General features: G+C 45.1%; 3 protein-coding genes across 4 annotated transcripts; 1 reads left to right on the top strand and 2 right to left on the bottom strand.

Annotated features, from left to right (window-relative positions):
* Nucleotides 1-82: 82 nt before the first annotated feature.
* LOC6525446 (zinc finger CCCH domain-containing protein 18) lies at nt 83-5,275 on the bottom strand. 2 transcript variants are annotated; one of them, XM_015190812.2, is made up of 6 exons: nt 4,984-5,275; nt 2,921-3,753; nt 1,265-2,840; nt 1,046-1,198; nt 846-983; nt 83-772 (listed from the first exon to the last, which is right to left on the bottom strand). In XM_015190812.2, exons 2-6 carry the CDS (start codon nt 3,707-3,709, stop codon nt 459-461), a joined length of 2,970 nt encoding a protein of 989 aa, XP_015046298.1. In that variant the 5' UTR covers nt 3,710-3,753; nt 4,984-5,275; the 3' UTR covers nt 83-458. The 2 variants fall into 2 exon arrangements, with proteins under 2 accessions (XP_015046298.1, XP_002101281.1); XM_002101245.3 differs by lacking the exon at nt 4,984-5,275 and adding an exon at nt 4,414-4,839.
* A 318-nt stretch (nt 5,276-5,593) lies between these two features.
* LOC6525445 (protein ABHD11) lies at nt 5,594-7,107 on the top strand. The gene is made up of 5 exons (XM_002101244.4): nt 5,594-6,108; nt 6,184-6,357; nt 6,412-6,641; nt 6,700-6,837; nt 6,896-7,107. Exons 1-5 carry the CDS (start codon nt 5,851-5,853, stop codon nt 7,032-7,034), a joined length of 939 nt encoding a protein of 312 aa, XP_002101280.3. The 5' UTR covers nt 5,594-5,850; the 3' UTR covers nt 7,035-7,107.
* Nucleotides 7,108-7,347: 240 nt separating this feature from the next.
* Nucleotides 7,348-10,386, bottom strand: LOC6525444 (protein unc-119 homolog). Its single transcript, XM_002101243.3, has 5 exons — nt 9,893-10,386; nt 9,683-9,795; nt 8,776-9,410; nt 8,536-8,708; nt 7,348-8,296 (listed from the first exon to the last, which is right to left on the bottom strand). The coding sequence occupies exons 3-5, from the start codon at nt 9,282-9,284 to the stop codon at nt 8,178-8,180; spliced, it is 801 nt and encodes a 266-aa protein (XP_002101279.1). The 5' UTR covers nt 9,285-9,410; nt 9,683-9,795; nt 9,893-10,386; the 3' UTR covers nt 7,348-8,177.
* Between the last annotated feature and the right edge of the window lie 8,237 nt (nt 10,387-18,623).

Here is an 18,623-nt window from a genome sequence, read left to right as displayed (position 1 = left end):
CAGTAGCCCAAATATGCAAATAAATTATAATTTTCAAGTATTTATAATCTTTGATTCGCCGTTGATTCGATACGAGTAGGAGTTTCGTTTTTAGTATTGGCATTTATTTATATTCTATTATAAACATAGTATTTATGCTCCAGAGTTGGCCATAGTCAGGGTAGGAAAAAAAAAGGACAATGATGTTTAAACCTAAATGCATTGAATTGTATTACGATCGAGCGGCTGCAGGCAGGCGAAGGCAATATCGAATACGATGCGAATGTTGCGTAACCTCTAAGTATTTTTTGATGCCGATCCAAGAGATCCATCGGCCCGTGTTCAGTGTTCTGGGTGGGTGCTTTCGGGAGGTGCTGTACGCCAGGGAGCAGGAGGAGGAGGAGGAGCAGGAGCAGGAGGTGGAAGGGAGCGAGTGGTTCGAAAATTACAGAAAGGGAGAACGAGAGCATACAGCTTAATCAGTTTAGCTTGGAACGCTTCTTGGCGATCGCATCCTCGACGGCGCGCAGTTGCTTCAGCAGCTCCTCCCGTCGCGACTTTTTGCCGTCCTTATCCTTGCCGCCGTCCTTATCCTTGTCCTTCTCCTTGCCGCCATCCTTGTCCTTGTCCTTAACGTGATCCTTCTCCTTATCCTTGCCATTACCGTGTTCCTTCTCCTTGTCGGAGTCGGCTGAGTTGTTGGGTGAGGCCAACGCCGAAACACCCACCATGTTTGACGTTTTCTTAATCTCAATGGAAATAGGCGAACGCTTCTTGGTTGCTTGTTCAGCGGCTGCAAAGATACACAAATACAAATAATGAATATGATATGAAGAACAAAGTATAAAATTCAATGCCATGCTTACGCTTCTTAATAAGCTTGCGCTCGTTGAGCGCCTTGTCGGTGGCCCTCACTCGCTTCTGGGGCGTATCTCTTGATCCCGACGAGCTGTCCGACGACGATGAGCCCGAATCCGATTCGGAGTACGAGGTATCCGATGAGTCTGCAAATGATTTATATCCATATTAGAGTGAGTCGTTTGCTTACACACGATTAATGGCTTACCTGAGTCGGAAGTGCTCGAACTGCGCCGGCGTCTCAACTTGTCAAACTTCTTGGGTGCTGGCGATGACAGCTTCTTGCGCTTGGAGGCCGGACTGTGGCCAACGCCACGCTTGTCCAGTGCGGGTCTCTTGTACGAAGGCGAAAGGCTTCCCTCTGTAAATAGAAAATTGTGGAATGAAGGACCTTCACAGCAATTAAGTGACTTAAGCAAATACTCACTGGAAGTGTGCCGTGGTCGTCGCGGTATCTGGCTGGGCGAACGGGCCGCACGGCCGCCATGTCGGCGTGTGGTGGCGGCAGCGGTGGCTAGCTTGTGCGAACTGCCACCGTAGCGCCGCTTATGATCTGACGGACTGCTCGAACGCGACGAGTCCGAACTGGAGTCACTCTGCGAGCTGTTTGAGGTGGAATACGACGAGTTGCTGCTGTAGCTGCGCCTGTCCCGACGCCGTCGCTCTTCGCGATCGTATGACCCCCGGTCAATTGACTTGGATCGCATCCAGGGATCACTCCACTCATCACCCCGTCCGGCGGCCTCTACCCGCTGTACGATGACCTCGCGCGTTGGCCTCGATCGCCGATCGTCCTCGTAGTGCGGCATCCGATGGGGCGGCAACTCGCGATATCTAGCCATGCGGCCGTATGCATCCACATCCTCGTATTGCGGTGGCATATATTGAGACCGGCCGTAGCGATCGGGCGGCGGTCCGTAAACGGAGTACTGCAAGGGCAGGAGAGCACGAGGATTGGCATGGGGAACGGCATGCGGATGCATGGACATAGGCATACTGAGTGGATTGAGTGGCTGTTCCCGCACAGAGGCCGAAGGCGGCGGCGGTGATCGGGCGCTGCTGCCACCGCGATCCTTGAGGTAGTAAGAGTCCTTCTCCATTTCATCGGGCGACAGTGTTAGGTTCATCTTCTTGTCCTCAAAGTCCATGTCCTGCTCCTTGCGTTTGTTGGCCTTGCGCATCATCTCCTTGGCGGTGCGCAGTCCACGCTCCCAGGCATTCTCCACCACCACCGGCGCTCCGTCAGGCAACAGGGTGCGGGCGTCGTGGACGTGGGCACCATAAATACTGGGCGCATGGAGTAGCGCCGGTCGGTGATGCAGCGGTGGGCGTTCATTCCGGTAATCATGATAGTCGGCAGACGCCGAGGCGTGCGAGCTATAGGCACTGCCTCCGGCACGAGCGGCAGCGCTCGAAGATGCCGCAGCTGGGGCGCTAGCACCGGCCGAACCTCCCTGCATCGGCACCGAACGCACCAGGCTCTCGAACATCGTGTAGTTGCCCTTGTCCGTAACGCCGGGATGCAGGAAGCGGCAGCTCATGCCCCAAGTGCACTGGCCGCGTGTGTAGAAACGACACACCGGCTTCGGTTCAGTCTCCTCCGGTCGCTTCTCATCCTCGTCGGATACCTCGCCCTCCTCCAGCTCTTCATCGTCCTCTTTATCCTGGCTGGGTGAAGTTGACACCGACGCTTTACCCTTTGCCTCCTCGCCGTCCTCCAAGCTGCCATTGCCTGCGCCGTCCTTGCGTTTGTCTTTGTCATCGCCTTCTTCCTCATCGCAGTCCACCTCGCCGTCATCATCATCCTCGTCTTGCGACACCTTGGCCGTACTTTTGGCCTGGTTTGATTCGTTGGCTTTGCTCTCCAATGGTGGTGGCTCTTTTGCCTGCTCCGGGCACTCGCCCTCCTCCGCCTCGAAGTCCAGGGCGTCGTCGTCGTGCGCCTTGACCAAGTCCTCCTCCAAAGCAGGTGCTGGTGCTCGCCCATTGGACGCTTCGTCGGACTGAAATAAATATGAGTTAATAAAGGTTCCAGCTATATGGCTATATAGATTAGAAACTACAATTCGAAACTAGAGCTCACATGGGTTTCTTTTGCGGTAGTCTTTATCTCATCCCCGCTTGACGCCTTGCCGTTCTGCTTCGACTGTTTCTGCTCTACATCATCCTCCTCGCCGAGAGTGGGCAGTGAATCATTGGATATAGCGTCATCCTCGTTCTCATCCGCCGGATGCAGCGAATTCTTGGAGGGAGCTCGCTTCTCCTCGCCCTCGAGGTCGCTTACATCGCTAAGGTCCTCGTGACTGATGTTCAGATCCACGGCAGCCTGATTGTACAGCTGGGGACTGTTGCTCCGACTGCGAACGGATGAGAGAAACGAGCTGGGCTGTGACTTGGCGCTGGGCGAACCAGGATGCTCCGCTTCCACAGGCGTTACAGCAGCCGACTCGGAGTCTGCTTCATTGGATTCACGCTCATTTTGTAGCTGCTGTTGCTGTTGCTCATGTTGCTGCTGGGCAGCACGCTGCTGCTCCTGTACCGGCTCCTGGTCGCCCTCCTCCTCGCTGGAGGAGCCGCTGGAAGAGCTACTGCCGCTACCACTGCCGCTGCTGCTGCTTGAGCTCTTCTTCTGCTTCTTGGACAGGTCACTGCGACTTGAACTGGAACTGGAGTTGGACGATGAGCTGCTGGTGGAGGGTGCTCGAGCGGATCGATCCTGATTGGGGCCACCGCCACCGCCTCCGCCAATCGATTCGTCACCCTGCTCCGGAGCAACCTCCTCCTTGTCGTTGGTGGGCGAATTCGACCGCGACTCCGAGGAATTGGACTGGGAACTGGCACGAGAATCGTCCGATTCCATGTCAAGGACCATGGGTACGCCTTACGCCGGTGCGGGCAACTCGTTCCTTGGCGTTTCTGCAGGAGATTCGAACAGATCGAGAATTAGTTGTGCTGGCATGGCTGTACCTACTCCACGCCTTGGACAAGTCTCGACAAGACGACAAAGAGCCACCGCGTCCTGGTGGGGGGAATGTAACCGGGGCAAAACTAGTGGAGCAAGTCGATATTTAGTTGGAGGCTTCTGGTTTCTGGCTTCTGGCGATTACCGGTTGATCGAGCGGACAAGTTTTTGAATCCAAAAAGCAAGGATTACTAAGCCCCTCTAAAGAATACAGTAATTTGTCTGTCGGGTTTTTCGATTCATGCTGATTCAGGCGTGCCAACAGTTGAAACCACGTGGTATTGTACGTTTAAATTACAGAGTAAGTCAAAAACCGATACGTAAATCGATAGCAGCAACATTATGCAATCAGAATAGACGAAAAGTGCATCCCCCAAGGTCGATAACCAATTATCGATTGTGGAGGCTGATAGGGGCTGGCCTAAATGGAAAGGGAAACCAAAGTCAAGGTCAAAAGCCCCCAACAAATGCCGATAGCTCCGATAACGCGATGGGGCATAACAATCGATTTTGATCATTTTTTTTTTTTATTTGTGGGAATGAGAGGGAGAATCAAAGTTTAGATCAATAAGTATTTTGTTTTTTTTGCTTTTAACTTTTAGTGGGGTTCTTACCTTCATTTCTTTTATAAGCTTTTATCTTTTTAATTTATTGATTATATTGTGTGTGTGCTAGTTTCTTTTCTTTTTCTTTTTTATTTTTTCTTTTTGTACTTTATTTCGATTAATTTTCTTGACGCGAACGAGAGAGACAACAGAGAGCGAGGGAGAGAGAGATTGTAAGCGCAATGCAATTTGAAAAATTCTTTCTATTCTGGCGCTCTCTTCCCCTCACACACACACAGTTAAGGACACGCACACACACACAGGCGCACACACAGAAGAGAGTTAATTATTTGGATTTTTTTGCGGACTTTTTTTCGCACTTTTCGCGACCGAAATTGAATTTTCTTAACAACTTTAACCACTTTTATTCACTTACTGACTTTTGACTTGAACGGTTTACTGGTTACTGTGTTACTTTTTAAACTTAACTTTTTACTTTTTTCAGTTCGGTTTAGTTCAGTTTTCATTTCATTTCATATAATTTTTTTTTTTTTTGGAGGGGAAAAATAGAATACTTGAAAATATATCAATTTGTTGCTCTGGTTTTGACAATATGCTCGATTTGTTGTTGCTGCTTACCTATGTTTGAGTAGTGTGAGTGCGAGCAGGAGCGCTGCTGCGCTGCCTCTACCTCTGCCGACGTCAGCGCCGCGCTTTCCCCCTTTGAGGTCTTTTACCGCTGGGGACGGACTGGAGTGCCCGTTTTTCCGGCGGCTCGGCGACTGGTTTACCTGGAAGCGCTGGAAATTCGCTAATTGGGGGCGCCGGAAAATGCTCTGGATGCGATTTGCGCCAAAGAATAAACGCTGTTCCGAGAAAATACGCTCGCCGCAGAAAATATGGCGGCTGTCAGTGTGACCGTGGGTGGCGTGGCTGAAAATGCCGTGAAAAGCGTGGGCCTAGTCGGTGCCGTTGTCTTAGCTTATTTCGAATTGGTTTGTGTCATGGCTAGAAATGTGGTATGTTCCCCAGTGCTGCCACTCCGTCAACAGAGGCGTCAACGAAGAGGGTCATTTATAGGGGCTAAGAATCCCCTTTATAGTTGGTACTTCTTTGAATATATTTTATGTACTTAATTGTGGTAAAATGACTTAGTGGGACTATCATCGATTGTCATAGATAGAGTTTTCAGAACATTACATTTCTAATAAATTTATAAACAAACAATTTTCAACACGCATATATTTTTGTATTCATGACTTAAAATAACTCAAATTTGTAATTCCGTCTACGCCCCTGACAAGTGCCAGCCTGCATGTAGTCGAAAAACCAAACACCGGTCAGCTGGACTTTGTACAACTGGCAAAATGTTGCAAGTTATCAAAATTGTAACGAATTCGTTTTAATTACGCAACTGCAGGAACACAAACAATCCCCCCTCGCCGACATACCACTGCCCATTGAGTTTTCCCGCCAACTGCGTGTGTGTACACACTGGCCCACCAAATGCAGCGCCTGACGAGATCGTTACGTTCACTTCCATTTTCCGCGGAAAAGCTCCGGCCTCCAGCGACATGGACCGCTCTGGGGGTCAGGCGGGAGTACTCCTCGGAACTGCCGGAGCCCGTGGAGCTGAAGTTCGATGCGTACAGCGGCGAGAGTGCAGAAACGAGGCCACCACTGCTCACATATCACGGCCTCTTCGGTTCCAAGCAGAATTGGCGCGGCATCAGCAAGGCTCTGGTGCGGAAAGTTTCCCGAAAGGTGGGCTACCAAGTGCCGCATGGAGTTTGCAATGCTTAACCCCAAGTATTCCACCACCCCCCCCCCCAAATGCAGGTGTATGCCATCGATGTGCGTAATCATGGCGAGAGTCCCCATTCGAGTGTCCACAATTCCAGAGCGATGAGCGAGGACTTGCGTTGGTTTCTGGAGCAGCGCAAGCATCCGCATGCCGCCTGCATGGGCCACAGCATGGGCGGCAGATCCATGATGTACTTTGCCAGGAAATATGTGAGTTCTCCACGGCGTACGGGGTGTTAAATAATCATTTGCATCATCGCACAGCCCGAGTTGGTGGAGCGTTTGATTGTGGTGGACATATCGCCCATCAGTGTGCCCCGTTCCACGGGCGAGATGACCGAAATCTTCGATGCGATGCTCACCCTGGACCTTTCGCCCACCATGTCCATGTCGGAGGGTAGGAAAATTGCGCGGGAAAAGCTGCTCAGAGCCACCGAAGACGAGACCGTCGACTTTATCATGCTGAATCTCCGCAAAGATCCCGATACCGGCGCGTAAGTTGGCCACATATAGTTATCTTGAAATCGTCTTCACCCAGTAATCTTCCTGTAGATTCACCTGGGCCTGCAATGCACAGGTACTTCGTGATTTCCTCACCCGCTTCGACAAATACCAGACGCATCTGGAGGAACTGCCGCCGTACACGGGACCCACCACGTTCATCTGCGGCACGCGTTCCCCCTACATGAGGTAACTTGGATCTTCAGCGCTGGGAAACCTTAATCAATGAATCTTTTTGCCATTTTAGACGCGAGCAATGGCCGCAGATTCAGAAAATGTTCCCCAATTCCGAGATCCACTGGCTGGAAGCCGGACATCTGGTGCATTTCGAAAAGCCCCAGGAGTTTCTAACAATAGTCAGCGAGTTCCTGAACAGAAGTGATTAGACCAAATATGTAGAATATCAAATAGCCAATTGTACAAAGAAGTCAATCGTAGATCGACCTTAGTTAAATTGAATGTACACCTTTGTTTCTCTTGGGCTTGGGAACATTGGGACATTCTTCAACGATCTTCGCAGATCTTCAAGAATCTTCACCAAAAAGAGCGGGATAGCATTATTACTTCTATAACCACGGTGCGTGTTCTGAACTTGTTTGCTTTTCAGTTAATAATACATTGCTCAAGCACCTTTAGTCACGAAATGCACTGCAAATGACGTCAGCTTTATCGGATTTACCCGCCTTAAAATAGTTGCGATTTGTAGTGGTGTATGTACATTTAAAATGTAATTTAATTTATCATTCTTGTTCGGCGTGTAATCGTTAATCATTCGATTTTTTTTTAGATTTCCAGTTTCGCTCATTTTTCATTTGGTTTTTGTTAAAAAATATACATACACAGACACGAAAAAAATGCCATGAAGAAGCTGATAGATCTCGTATGATCGTATGCTGCATACAAAAATTGACGGCAAGTGTGTTTTCCTCAATTTGTTTTTCTTTTTTTTCGAAAATTTCCAATTTGCTTTCCTTTGGTTTCGTGTGTGTATACGTACGTATTATATATATATATATATATATATATATATATGTTGTTTCTTTTTGGGCATGTGTGAGTGTCCTTACTTATTAGGAATAAATAAATGTGTATAAATACAGATATAAATCAGGGGAAATCACATTGCACTTAAAATTATATAGTCAAAGTGGAAATCATTGATAAATGAACACAGTCCGCGTGCTTCAGTGCGTGTTGTTGTGTTTTGTGTGTTTGGTGTGTGTAAGTGGGTGTTTACAGGAGTTGTTATCCTTTGCTAAATACATCAAACAGGAATGGTGGGTAAAACTCTTGTGCTAAGGCTAAAATGGCTGTGATAATATTCCTCGATTCGATTCGATGTGTTGTGATTGTGAGTGTAGTGTGATTGTTGACTTTGAGTGGGTGTTTCGAGTGTTGTGAGTGTCTCGTTTGTGTGTGTGTGTGTGTGTGTGTGTGACAAGTCATTGATTTTGTCTCACAGCTTCTGTAGTTTCTAGTTCTTTAGTTATTAGTTTTGCTCTAGTTGTAGTTCCACTTTAGTTGGCTTTCTAGACTATAATGCCGCCATCGTAGGCGTAGTCGGCTTTGTTGTGCATGACGAGTCGGTTTTCCACAAAGTAAAAGCTGTCCGAGCGCGTTTCAAAGGGGCTCGATATCATCTCAGCAACTGCAAAGGGCAAAACAGCAATGACTTAGTTATGTGCAATGCATTTTCATTAATAAACTAGCATACTACAAATTGTAAATTTCGTTTAAAAATACAAATGATAGCATAAATGTGCCAGGAACAACCCTTATCGCAGAGGCGCAAATCGCAAGCGACCTTGACCCACAAACCGCTCAAACTTTTGGCAGCAACTTTCAATTGCGTGTCCTGCTGGGTGGGATTATGTAAAGATGGCTCACCTAGGTCGGGTGGAAGATTAGGAAACTCGTAGATGTGCTCACACGTATTCTTCGAATATGGAATGCAGTAGCCGAACTCAAAGTCAAACGTCTTTAGCAGGCGATCGCGGAAGAAGTGGCGTTCGATCATACGGAAATTATTAACAGGCTGGCTGCCCACAGTGAATTCCACACTGAAATCGACGAAAAAATTACATATAAATGGGGGTAATTGAAAGTAACAATTGCAGCATAACCTACGTGGCACCCACTGTTTTGAGGTTGAGAAATGCCGGTGTGAACTGATAGCGCACATAGCGTCCGGCATTTGGATCGGCAGTGTCCTCCAGCGACAGTTCCTCGGCTGCCGCCAGCATTGTCTCCTCCACGGACAGTCCGTCCGGATATTGTTCGCTCGGCGGCTTGGCGATCTCGAAGAGCACGGCACCGCTCTCCAGGTCGCGGATCTTGAACCGCGTAAAGTCAATCTCGAACACATTTGCATTGGCGGAGCACAGATAGTCGTCCGTGATCTTGGTCAGGTGCAGCACCTCATCGGGACTCACGCTGCACGGCTCCGCAGCTCGTTTGGCGTCATTCGAGGCACCACCGCCCGCTGCCGCAGCTCCCGACGATCCGCCACTGCCTCCATTGGCCTCCACACCGCTGCCCGCGGAAGAGGAACCTGCGGCCGCGGAGGAGGACGACGTGGTCACTGCGCCCGCACTCGACGATTGCACCGGATTCAGTTGCTTGCCCACCACGCTCATTGTGCACGGTACTCTACTGGTATTATTTGTCTATAGTCTGCGGATCGGGTTTCTCAAGCTGAACAGCTTTTTAAGGCTCCTGGCTGGCTGGTATCCTTTGATTCGTAGCTACTCCGCTGTCTCACTCTGCGAATAAGAGGGAAAACAATTAACGTATTTGTTATACAAAAATACTTAAAAATTATTAAATGTTAAATAAGCTATACTTATACTGCAGAATTATATTTTACCCAATAAGATTTTGTGAAATGAGTTGACCAAACTATGAAACAAAATAACACCTATGCACATTGCAAATAAAATCTATGAAGTATACATACATACACATGTACATATATGCCTAAAATATCTAATATCTCATGTTAACAATAGATGAAAGCTAAGCTCAGTGTACTCACCAACACACGCACACGAGTGTAGAGCTGCCATAAATTGGGCCAGGATTTGCTGGTGGAAATATAAGGCTTCCTCTCCGATTTCCCTATTATCCTTTCGCTTGCCACTCCTCACTCTTTGGGAGCGAAATGCATCGTTTCATAGAGAAAAACCAAGAAGTAGTGTTTAAGTTAAGTAAATGCAAAGAAAATAAAAATAAAAACACCACTTACCCACACAAATGCAGGTTGCAAGTGTTGCCATAACATTTAGCTGCCCGCAACAACAACGTCCGCAACCATCACAACAACAACAACAAAACAACGAAGGCGACGACGACAGCAACAAATGAAATTCGTTTGAAAATCACCAGCAACAGCAACAACAACAACAAATGACCCAATTTCTGGAAAAGCTGCGCTCTCTTTTCCCTTCCTTTTTTTTTTCCTTTTCCTTTTCTTTGTGTTTGTGTTTGTTTTTCCTTTTTCGCTTTTCGTCCTTTGTGTTAGTGACTGTGCGAATGTGTGTGTGTGTATATGTATGCAGGGATTACTTGGCTGGTTTGTTTTTGTTGTTGTTGCGCTGCCCGAAAATCAATTATATCAATTTGACCGGCATTACAATGCTGCTGCTGTTGTTGTTGTCGTCCGCAATGCAACTTAACGCACTTTAACGCTAAGCATTGCACCTTTTTTGCCCACTTTTTTGCACTACTCAACAATCGATAGTATATCGATAATGCGTTACAAGAAATCGGTGTGACCGCACGAGCATGGGGAAAAACTTGAGACCAGCGTTGCCACACACCAGCAGAATATATTTTTTGCGAGCCAGCCGGGGTCACACTGTTGGCGCCATATTCAAAATATTCTAAATTTCTTAATATTACTCGACAAAAGGTTATTTTAATGCAATATCAATTACGATTACTACCATTACTTATTGTTTAACCAAAAGTTACTATACTATACTTTGAAACTATACACAATGCTTAGGAATGTTTGTTTAAGTCTGATTTTTCTGTAAGGCAAAAACTAAAAACCGAAATTTCATAAATTCCGTCTGACTGCTGCGTAAACCACCAAATGCAAAGTGTACTCGAAAAGGAAATACTTTAAAAGCGTGCAAATGTGTTAAATGGCGTGTTGCGATCGCCTTGCCGTGCATTTCTGTGGCCGACAATTAGTTAATATCCATGCAGACTGCCTGCTTCTCCTCTTCTCAAGTGTTTTCCTTTCCCTTCCGTTCCCTTCCCTTCCCTTCCATTCCCTTTTCCTAGGCTGCAGATCAGCCCGGCCTAAAACTCAAGTGTCCTATCCATATCCCATTCCATATCCACATCCACATCCACATCCACATCCACATCCACATCCACAAGTATGTGCAACGCACCCATACCGGACCCATTTCGATTTCCATATTCAGACGCATGGGCGCCAATGCCAGATCATGTTCATGCACTGCAAGAAATGCTGGCTATCATTTGCAAGGATAAAAGTATTTTTTAAATGTAATTTAAACTTTTATGCTAACTAAATTGATATTTTATTTGTTCGATTTTATGTAAAATATAACTATATTTTACAAATATTTTTCATTTTCATTTATATATATATTTTTTCTTTCTGTGCGCGACGAAAGTACTTGAGTTCAATTCTAGCTCCTCTTTTTCACATTTCCTCCGCTTCTTGCCGCTGTTATTGTTGGCCTTAAGTGGGTATTTTAATATTCGCAGCCGGAGCCAAAGAAGTGTTAAGTTTCAGGGGCCGCATATGCACTTATCCCCCTTCCCCCTCCGCCGCCCCCCGCCCCTGAATTTTGCCTCCATTGGCGTCCGCGTTTCCTGTATTCTTTTCAGTTTTAGGTTTTGTTTTTTTCCTATGCCACAGTATTGGTGTGTGTATGTGTGTGTGTATCTGTGTGGTGGTGGCACTGCGAACGTGTTCGGCTCTATCTTTAGTACAGTTTGACTGGAGATCTCCAAACTGACCCCCCTCCCCCCACTTCCCCCTCACTTGATTTATCCCCCCCAAGAAAAAGGCACATAAAATCTGCAGACAGTCGGGCACCTGAGCAATATGGCATTTGACAGGCCGAAAGGGTCGAGAAAGATGCAAGGAATTTGCAGGATAATCCATCTTTTGTATCAGTGCAAGTGCCATGGCCAGGATTCGGTTTCATTTCACTTCAATTTGCGGTTCCACGAGATTAAATAGTTTCGAACCCATTCTTAGTGACTGCAACAGGTGGCCACTTAAAATTACTTACTCTTTTTTAGTGAATTTATCAAAGGATCTCGTTTTTACTATTTTAGTGAATTTATTAAAGGATCTCTTTTTAATAGTTTAGTGAATTTATCAAAGGATTTCTTTTTATTATTTTAGTGAATTTATCAAAGGATCTTATTTTATTATATAAGTGAATTTACCAAAGGATCTCTTTTAATTATTTTATTGCATTTATTAAAGGCTCTCTTTTTATTATTTTAGTGAAATTATCAAAGGATCTCTTTTTAAATTTCTATATATGTATATGTACCTTTGAAAAATACCTATAACTCTCTCTTAAAATGTCCTTTTTTTTTCATAAATTATTATTTATTTATTTACTTATTCCAAGTGTGCTTACTTTCTAATCTTTGAAACTGGCTGAGCTTTACAAAATAGTAGCCACTGGCGACTTATCACCATCGCTTCGCATTTACATAGCAAATGAAACTTAGCGTTCGATTGTTAGTTGATGAAATTTGTTTGAATATTTCTTTCTTTCATGGACGGACTGCGGACTGCGGGCAGGGGGGGGTGGTCGAGCCATAGAACTCAAGTCTCCCCACCCCCCTCTGCGTACTTCAATGTGAGTTCGTGCGTCTGTGTGCCTGGGTATCGAAAACAAACAGTAGAGCAACAAAAACCAAAAATCGTGGGCGATAAAATTCGTACTCAAACGGGCGACCAGGGGCGGCACTCGAAAGGGGGCTACAAAAATTACCCAAAACTTGGTATACTGATTAAATGTTAAGTTTTTCATTGCTCACTTCTTCTGAAGTGCTGCATACTTTGAGGAGAAGAGTTACAGAATATTTTTCACCCCTTTTTTTTTACAAAATAAAACCCCTAGCAGTAGACGCCTCTGTGTCTGTTCCAAGTGGCGATGACGTTATGCGCGCCGGACGGTCTGCCAATGCAATGCACACTGCACTCACACTCGCACTCACACTGGCACACCTCACTCACACACACACACAAGCACATCACACACACACACTCCACATCGAGTGGCCGTTTTGCTGGGGTTCATGGCGTGTGTGCGTGTGTGTGTGCACACCCCATAGAGTAACACCTCCGAAGCAGCGCGTTCAGTTCGTCAAAAGCGCCAACAACAACACGAAATAATACACTGAACAAAATTCAACGATGCTGCACTTGAATAAGCAACGTTTTAGCTATCAAGCTGAGAACTTAGCTCAATATTCCCCAGAAGTGGGGGCAATCTTAGGAAGATTAATTTGCAGCTTGCAAAAGATGCATTTTTTCTCCGAGTGCAACGAGAATAAGAAGTACAAGAGCCACAGAGCATAATCTAAATGCAATTTTGCTCTGAGCCTTGCTTTTTCCAGCGATTTCTCAGCCGAGATACAACAACAACAGTGGGCAGCGACAACGACGTCGACGCCTTCGCTGCCCCCCGCCTCCGCCTCCGCACTCCGCACTCCCCCACCCCCGCCTAGCCCGCCGTCGTCTTACCCTTTCACCCAGCCAACGTTTCTCGCAGTGTACGGGCGCGTGTGTGTGTGTGTGTGAGTGCAGTGCTGCATGTGTGAGCGTGGATTTTTCTGGCGACAGACTGTCTGGCCCGACTCTGCCGACGCCTCTGCCCGCGTCGCTGCCTCCGTCGACTGAGACGCCTCTGTGCGCGTTTGTTTGGCCTGCCTTTATATGGCGAACGCGTCAGTGTGTGCGAGCGCACACCAAAGGCCACAAAAATAGTAACAAAACAAAAAAATTACAGGGTAACAATTATGGCATATGAAGATTGGTTGTGTTTTTCAAATTACATTGCATATTTATTTATTATCGTTCATATTTGTTAATATCACATAATGAAACTAACTTTTAGCTCTGTTTCTTGTTTTCTTACTTGACATAGGAAGATCTTCCAAAGAACTTGATGCGTATTTTTTTTGCATATTTAAATTAAATAAAATATCTTGGCTCTAGATTCTTGCCCGTGTGTGTGCCAGTGGCTCTAAGAACGTAGGTGTGCCAGCGTGTATGTCTGAACTTACCGTCCGTTCCGTTTGTCCGCTTGTCCATTTGTCCGTTTGTCCATTTGTCCGGGGCACGAATGTTTTGTTATTGCGGCGTTTTGTTATTGTTCCTCCGTGCTGATATGGATTCTCGATGGGTTGGCGTTGGTGTGTGTTGGTGATGGTGTTGGTGTGTGCTGTTGTGTTGGTGAGTTGTTGAGTGCATTATTGTGGGACGGCTGGAAGTGCTGGATTGTACGATTGTAGGATTGTAGGTATCCCAAAACCGAAACCGAAACCCAAACTCTAACTCAAACCCAAGCCCAAGTCCAAGTCCAAGCTGAAAACAAAACGCAAACACTCACAGTCACACGTACAGTGGGCACTCGTTGTAGAGCTTGAACTTAACCATTGAAAGGGTTGCTCTTGCTCCCCTTTTGAAACTCTGACCTTCAGAAGGAAAAGGAAACCCGGTGCTCAAGTCCCGGAGTGCCTTTAATTGCCTGAATATTCGTTATTCTTCTGCTGGAAATTCTCATAAAGTGCAGAGCTTGCTGTACAGCCAAATGGCAAGTAAATAGATCCAAAAAAAGCATTTAGTGAGCATACCAAATCTATTTAAAATCCAAAAAGCACAAAGGCGTGCACACATAAATATTCGGAAATAATTTATCTAGATATATTTTCGACATAATGCGCACATAATGTCTGTCCGCAAGCAGAACCCAAAAGTTTATTTGTATGCCCTCCCAAGGAATAAACTTTTATTTGTTCACCTCCTTTCCACCCCTCCCCCCTGCCACCCACAAACAGCCACCATCAACAACCGCCTGCTGCATTTGCAGCATGCTTTATATGCCCCATATGTTCCAGCGTACATGCGCGTTATCGGACCCCAAATATTGGATTTACATAGATAGTTGACCCCAGCCCTATAAACAAACCCCATTCCGGTGCGCTCAGTTGGATGTCCCGCGTACAGTAGGCACTGGAGAAGTGTGCTCACAGAGGTGGGCCCTGAAAACAGCGGGGGGATACATAAATACATACCACATCCAAGCAGATCTAGAAAACTATCCATGGAACAACAAAACAATCTAATGCAATCTTATAGAGCCACTGCGTAAATGTAAAGCTTTCCGAATGTACTTATATATATATAAAATTGCTGATTTCTATTATATTAGATTATTAATTATTATTATATTATTAATCAAAGAGAACTTTTCTATTAAGTTTTGGGTTTCCGATTCATTAGGATTTACTCTATGTATCATTATTATCTCACATCAGTACCTCCTCACCTCACAAGCACTTCCTTTCGACTTTGAAGAAGGACTAATCCCAAATCCCCCCACCACCACAAAGGGCCACAAATCAAGTGCAAGATATGGGGGGGTTCTTAAGTTTTTAAAATCTCTAAAACGATCCTCAGCGAAGGGTTTTTTTTTTACCCCGTCACAAATGCGATGGGCCGTTGACATGGGACACTGGGGCACAAATCATTCCTGGGTTGCCTAGTATTTGAGTATTTGGTATGCCATAGAGAACCCATCTGATTCTTATCTGCAATCTCTGCCTTTCGCCTCTATAGTAGATTTCGGATACCCGAAATGGTACGTCGCTTATAGATCCAAAAAAAAAACACCTACGATTTGGTGCCAATGTAACGCCTGCGAACGGAATTCGAATTTGATTTATGACGCCCCATAGATTTCATACCCATAATTAGTATTTCGGTTGCGTTTCCCCCCTGACACACTGCGTATACTTCGTATTGTGTGCTATACTGTAGTATACTGTAGGGTCTCGCGGTCTGAGCGATTTATGGACAGGTGGCGATGTCGGCTGGCTACTGTGCACCCGATTTCCTCACACGATTGTTCATGCCACGCGCGTATATCGCAGATATAGTAGCATGCATATATGTGGATAGATAGAGAGATGGATTGATAGATAGATTGCTAGATAGGCAGACAAACGGACAGGCGGACAAACGGACAAACGGACAAACGGACAGGCGAACAAACGGACAAACGGGTAGTGCGTATCTAATGAGGTCTCTGGCGGCTCATTTAACTTTTAAACGAGAGATACCGCCGCCTAAATTATGGCCACCTGCGATGTCCCCAGCTGAATCACCAAATATCGACATCGACATCGAAATAGACGCTATATGCATAAACATGACCAACGTATCCAATAATCTTGCCAGCTACCGGATATGGATCCATTCATCATCGTAACATCTCCGGTAGACCCATCATCATTTTTTGCCAAACGTCAATAAAATGTATAAAATATTACATTCGTTAGTGGCTTGTTAACGTTTAAACAGTTTGAAATAAGTTTCAAACTATACTGGGCGCATTTTCAAACTTACATGATGAAAAATGATTAAATATACTTACTTTTACTGAAAATTGATATGATTATTAAGCCATTGATAACATTTTATTGAATCAAACCAAAAGCCGAATTGATTCCCGAATCCGACGCCCAATAAAAAGATCGAACAGGTAGGTTGCAGGTAGGTGAATACCTGAGGAACGCAGTGGTTTATGGTGCGGCTATAAACGCAAGCCAAGTTCTTTACGGCTTCCACGGCACAAACCCTATATGTGGATTACGCTAATATTGCCCCCCTAATAAAAACGGCCAGTGGTCCAGGGACGAATATTGCGTCTGATTGGTTTTTCCCACGATTACAATTAGCCGGACGGACACAAACTGACCTGAGCTGACCCGCAAAAAGACACGGTTGTGAGGCAGTCGGAACTGAAGTGAACTAAAGGAAACTAAAGTGTAGAGTGATGAAAAGTGAAGGAAACTGAAGGCAGGTCAGCGCAATGGATTGTGGATTGTGCACTAAGTTGCTTAATCCGACGGGAAATCCAAAACACAACCCGAGCCCGATGCCGATCCTTCGCTCCTTCGATTTAAGCCAAAGTTAGAGGCACAGGCACACATGTGTGTTTGCATTGGACGGGAAAGCCCCATTTTCAAGCTGGACCAGAGGCAACACATGTTTCGAACCCGACACAGGTTCACATTCCCTGGAAGGATATGCACCTCTGGGAGATTCCCACAAACCGCAGCAGGTCATGTCCTCATCGCCGCCTCGTCGCTGGAGCCACTTGTGCCGCAAAAATCCATGGCCAACTATCAAGTGGCGTTTAGGGCACCTCGCCACTGTATCTCCTTAACGCCACATAATAAACGGTTGCGATAAAGGGGATATACATATATATATAGGTCTATATATAAGCCGATCTTTGATTTTGATTTACCAAATTTAAGGAGTTTTATATGCCTTATTATAAAAGGAATGATATTTATAAATCAACTAATACCCCCTAATACCCCTCAGAGGATCAGACTTAGAAGATGAACCACCCGATCCAAAACTCCATCCAACTGGCGATGGATCTGTGAACAGATTTCTGAAGACATGATCAGCAACTGATCCATGGACTTCTTAAGCCTTCTTAAAACTTCTACGTTGCACAATTATAGGGTTTTGCTTTTCGAATCGAATGCCACATCAGATTTTCTCGATCGAGCACTTCGATCTTCTTTCACCTCAGCTTTCAGCTTTCAGCTTGATCGACAATCAACGATCGACGATGGATGGCTGTGTGAGAAACAAGTTTCGTAACTATGTAAATTAACCTCCATACAGCGAGATCACGCGTTGCCAGTTACTTTTTAGTGCTTTTCAGTGCTTTTCCGACCGATCACGATGAAAAGGGAGAAGCTCTTAATGGAGACACCGCAGATTGACCATCCTCTCCACACCTTCGGCTTGCACAATTACCTGGGCTTTAAATGCGATCATCTGATTAAGTAATAAAGTACATATTTCATCTTTCTATAGTTCATTTTATAGTTAATTTTTTAGTTAATTTTTAGTTCATTTTATAGTTAATTTTATAGTTCATTTTATAGTTCATTTTATAGTTCATTTTTTAGTTAATTTCTAGATTTAAATATTTAATATATTTAATTTATAGTTAAATTCTAGATTTAAATATTTAATATATTTAATTTATAGTTAAATTCTAGATTTAGTAGCTTTAGTAGTTCTTGAACCACCCACTTTATTGCTACGTTCGAAAGCACAAAGATTAACAATATGGTGACAACAAAATCACCAACCTATGCAAAATTCAAATCTATATATATGTACATACATATATGTATAATAATATTTGGCCAAGTAGAATAGATCAGGGCATTACCAAAAAAAAGAAGAAAAAGATCGTTGGCCACCCACACGCGCTCCTAAAAAAAAGGGGGGGAAAATGCTGAAATTACCAGAAAATATTGCTGATCAAAGTGGGAGGTGCAGTGGGGAGTGGGGAATGTTGAATGTGGAAATGCAAAAGCGAGTGAAAGTGAAAGAACTTCCCCTCACACATACATACACGTGCACATGCATACACACACGCAAGCCGTGCTATACAAACAAACGTACATATTTAGCTAATTTTATGTTGACTGGGCGGAAAAACGTTGCAATTATGGCCATCTCGAATACACAAATTCATTCACAACGTACTCCCACCAATGCATTGAATATACATACATACATACATACATATTTATGTGCAGTTTTAAGATACATATATGTATGTATCTACGAGACCCCAAAAGAACTGCATAGCAAAAGGCCTTATATGGCTATTCTTCATTTGCACCCATATACATAGATACAT

This window comes from Drosophila yakuba, chromosome X (assembly GCF_016746365.2).
Source record: "Drosophila yakuba strain Tai18E2 chromosome X, Prin_Dyak_Tai18E2_2.1, whole genome shotgun sequence".
Taxonomy (NCBI): Eukaryota; Metazoa; Arthropoda; class Insecta; order Diptera; family Drosophilidae; genus Drosophila; species Drosophila yakuba.
The sequence above is the reverse complement of the archived record's forward strand: the minus strand, read 5'-3'. Positions and strand labels throughout refer to the sequence as shown.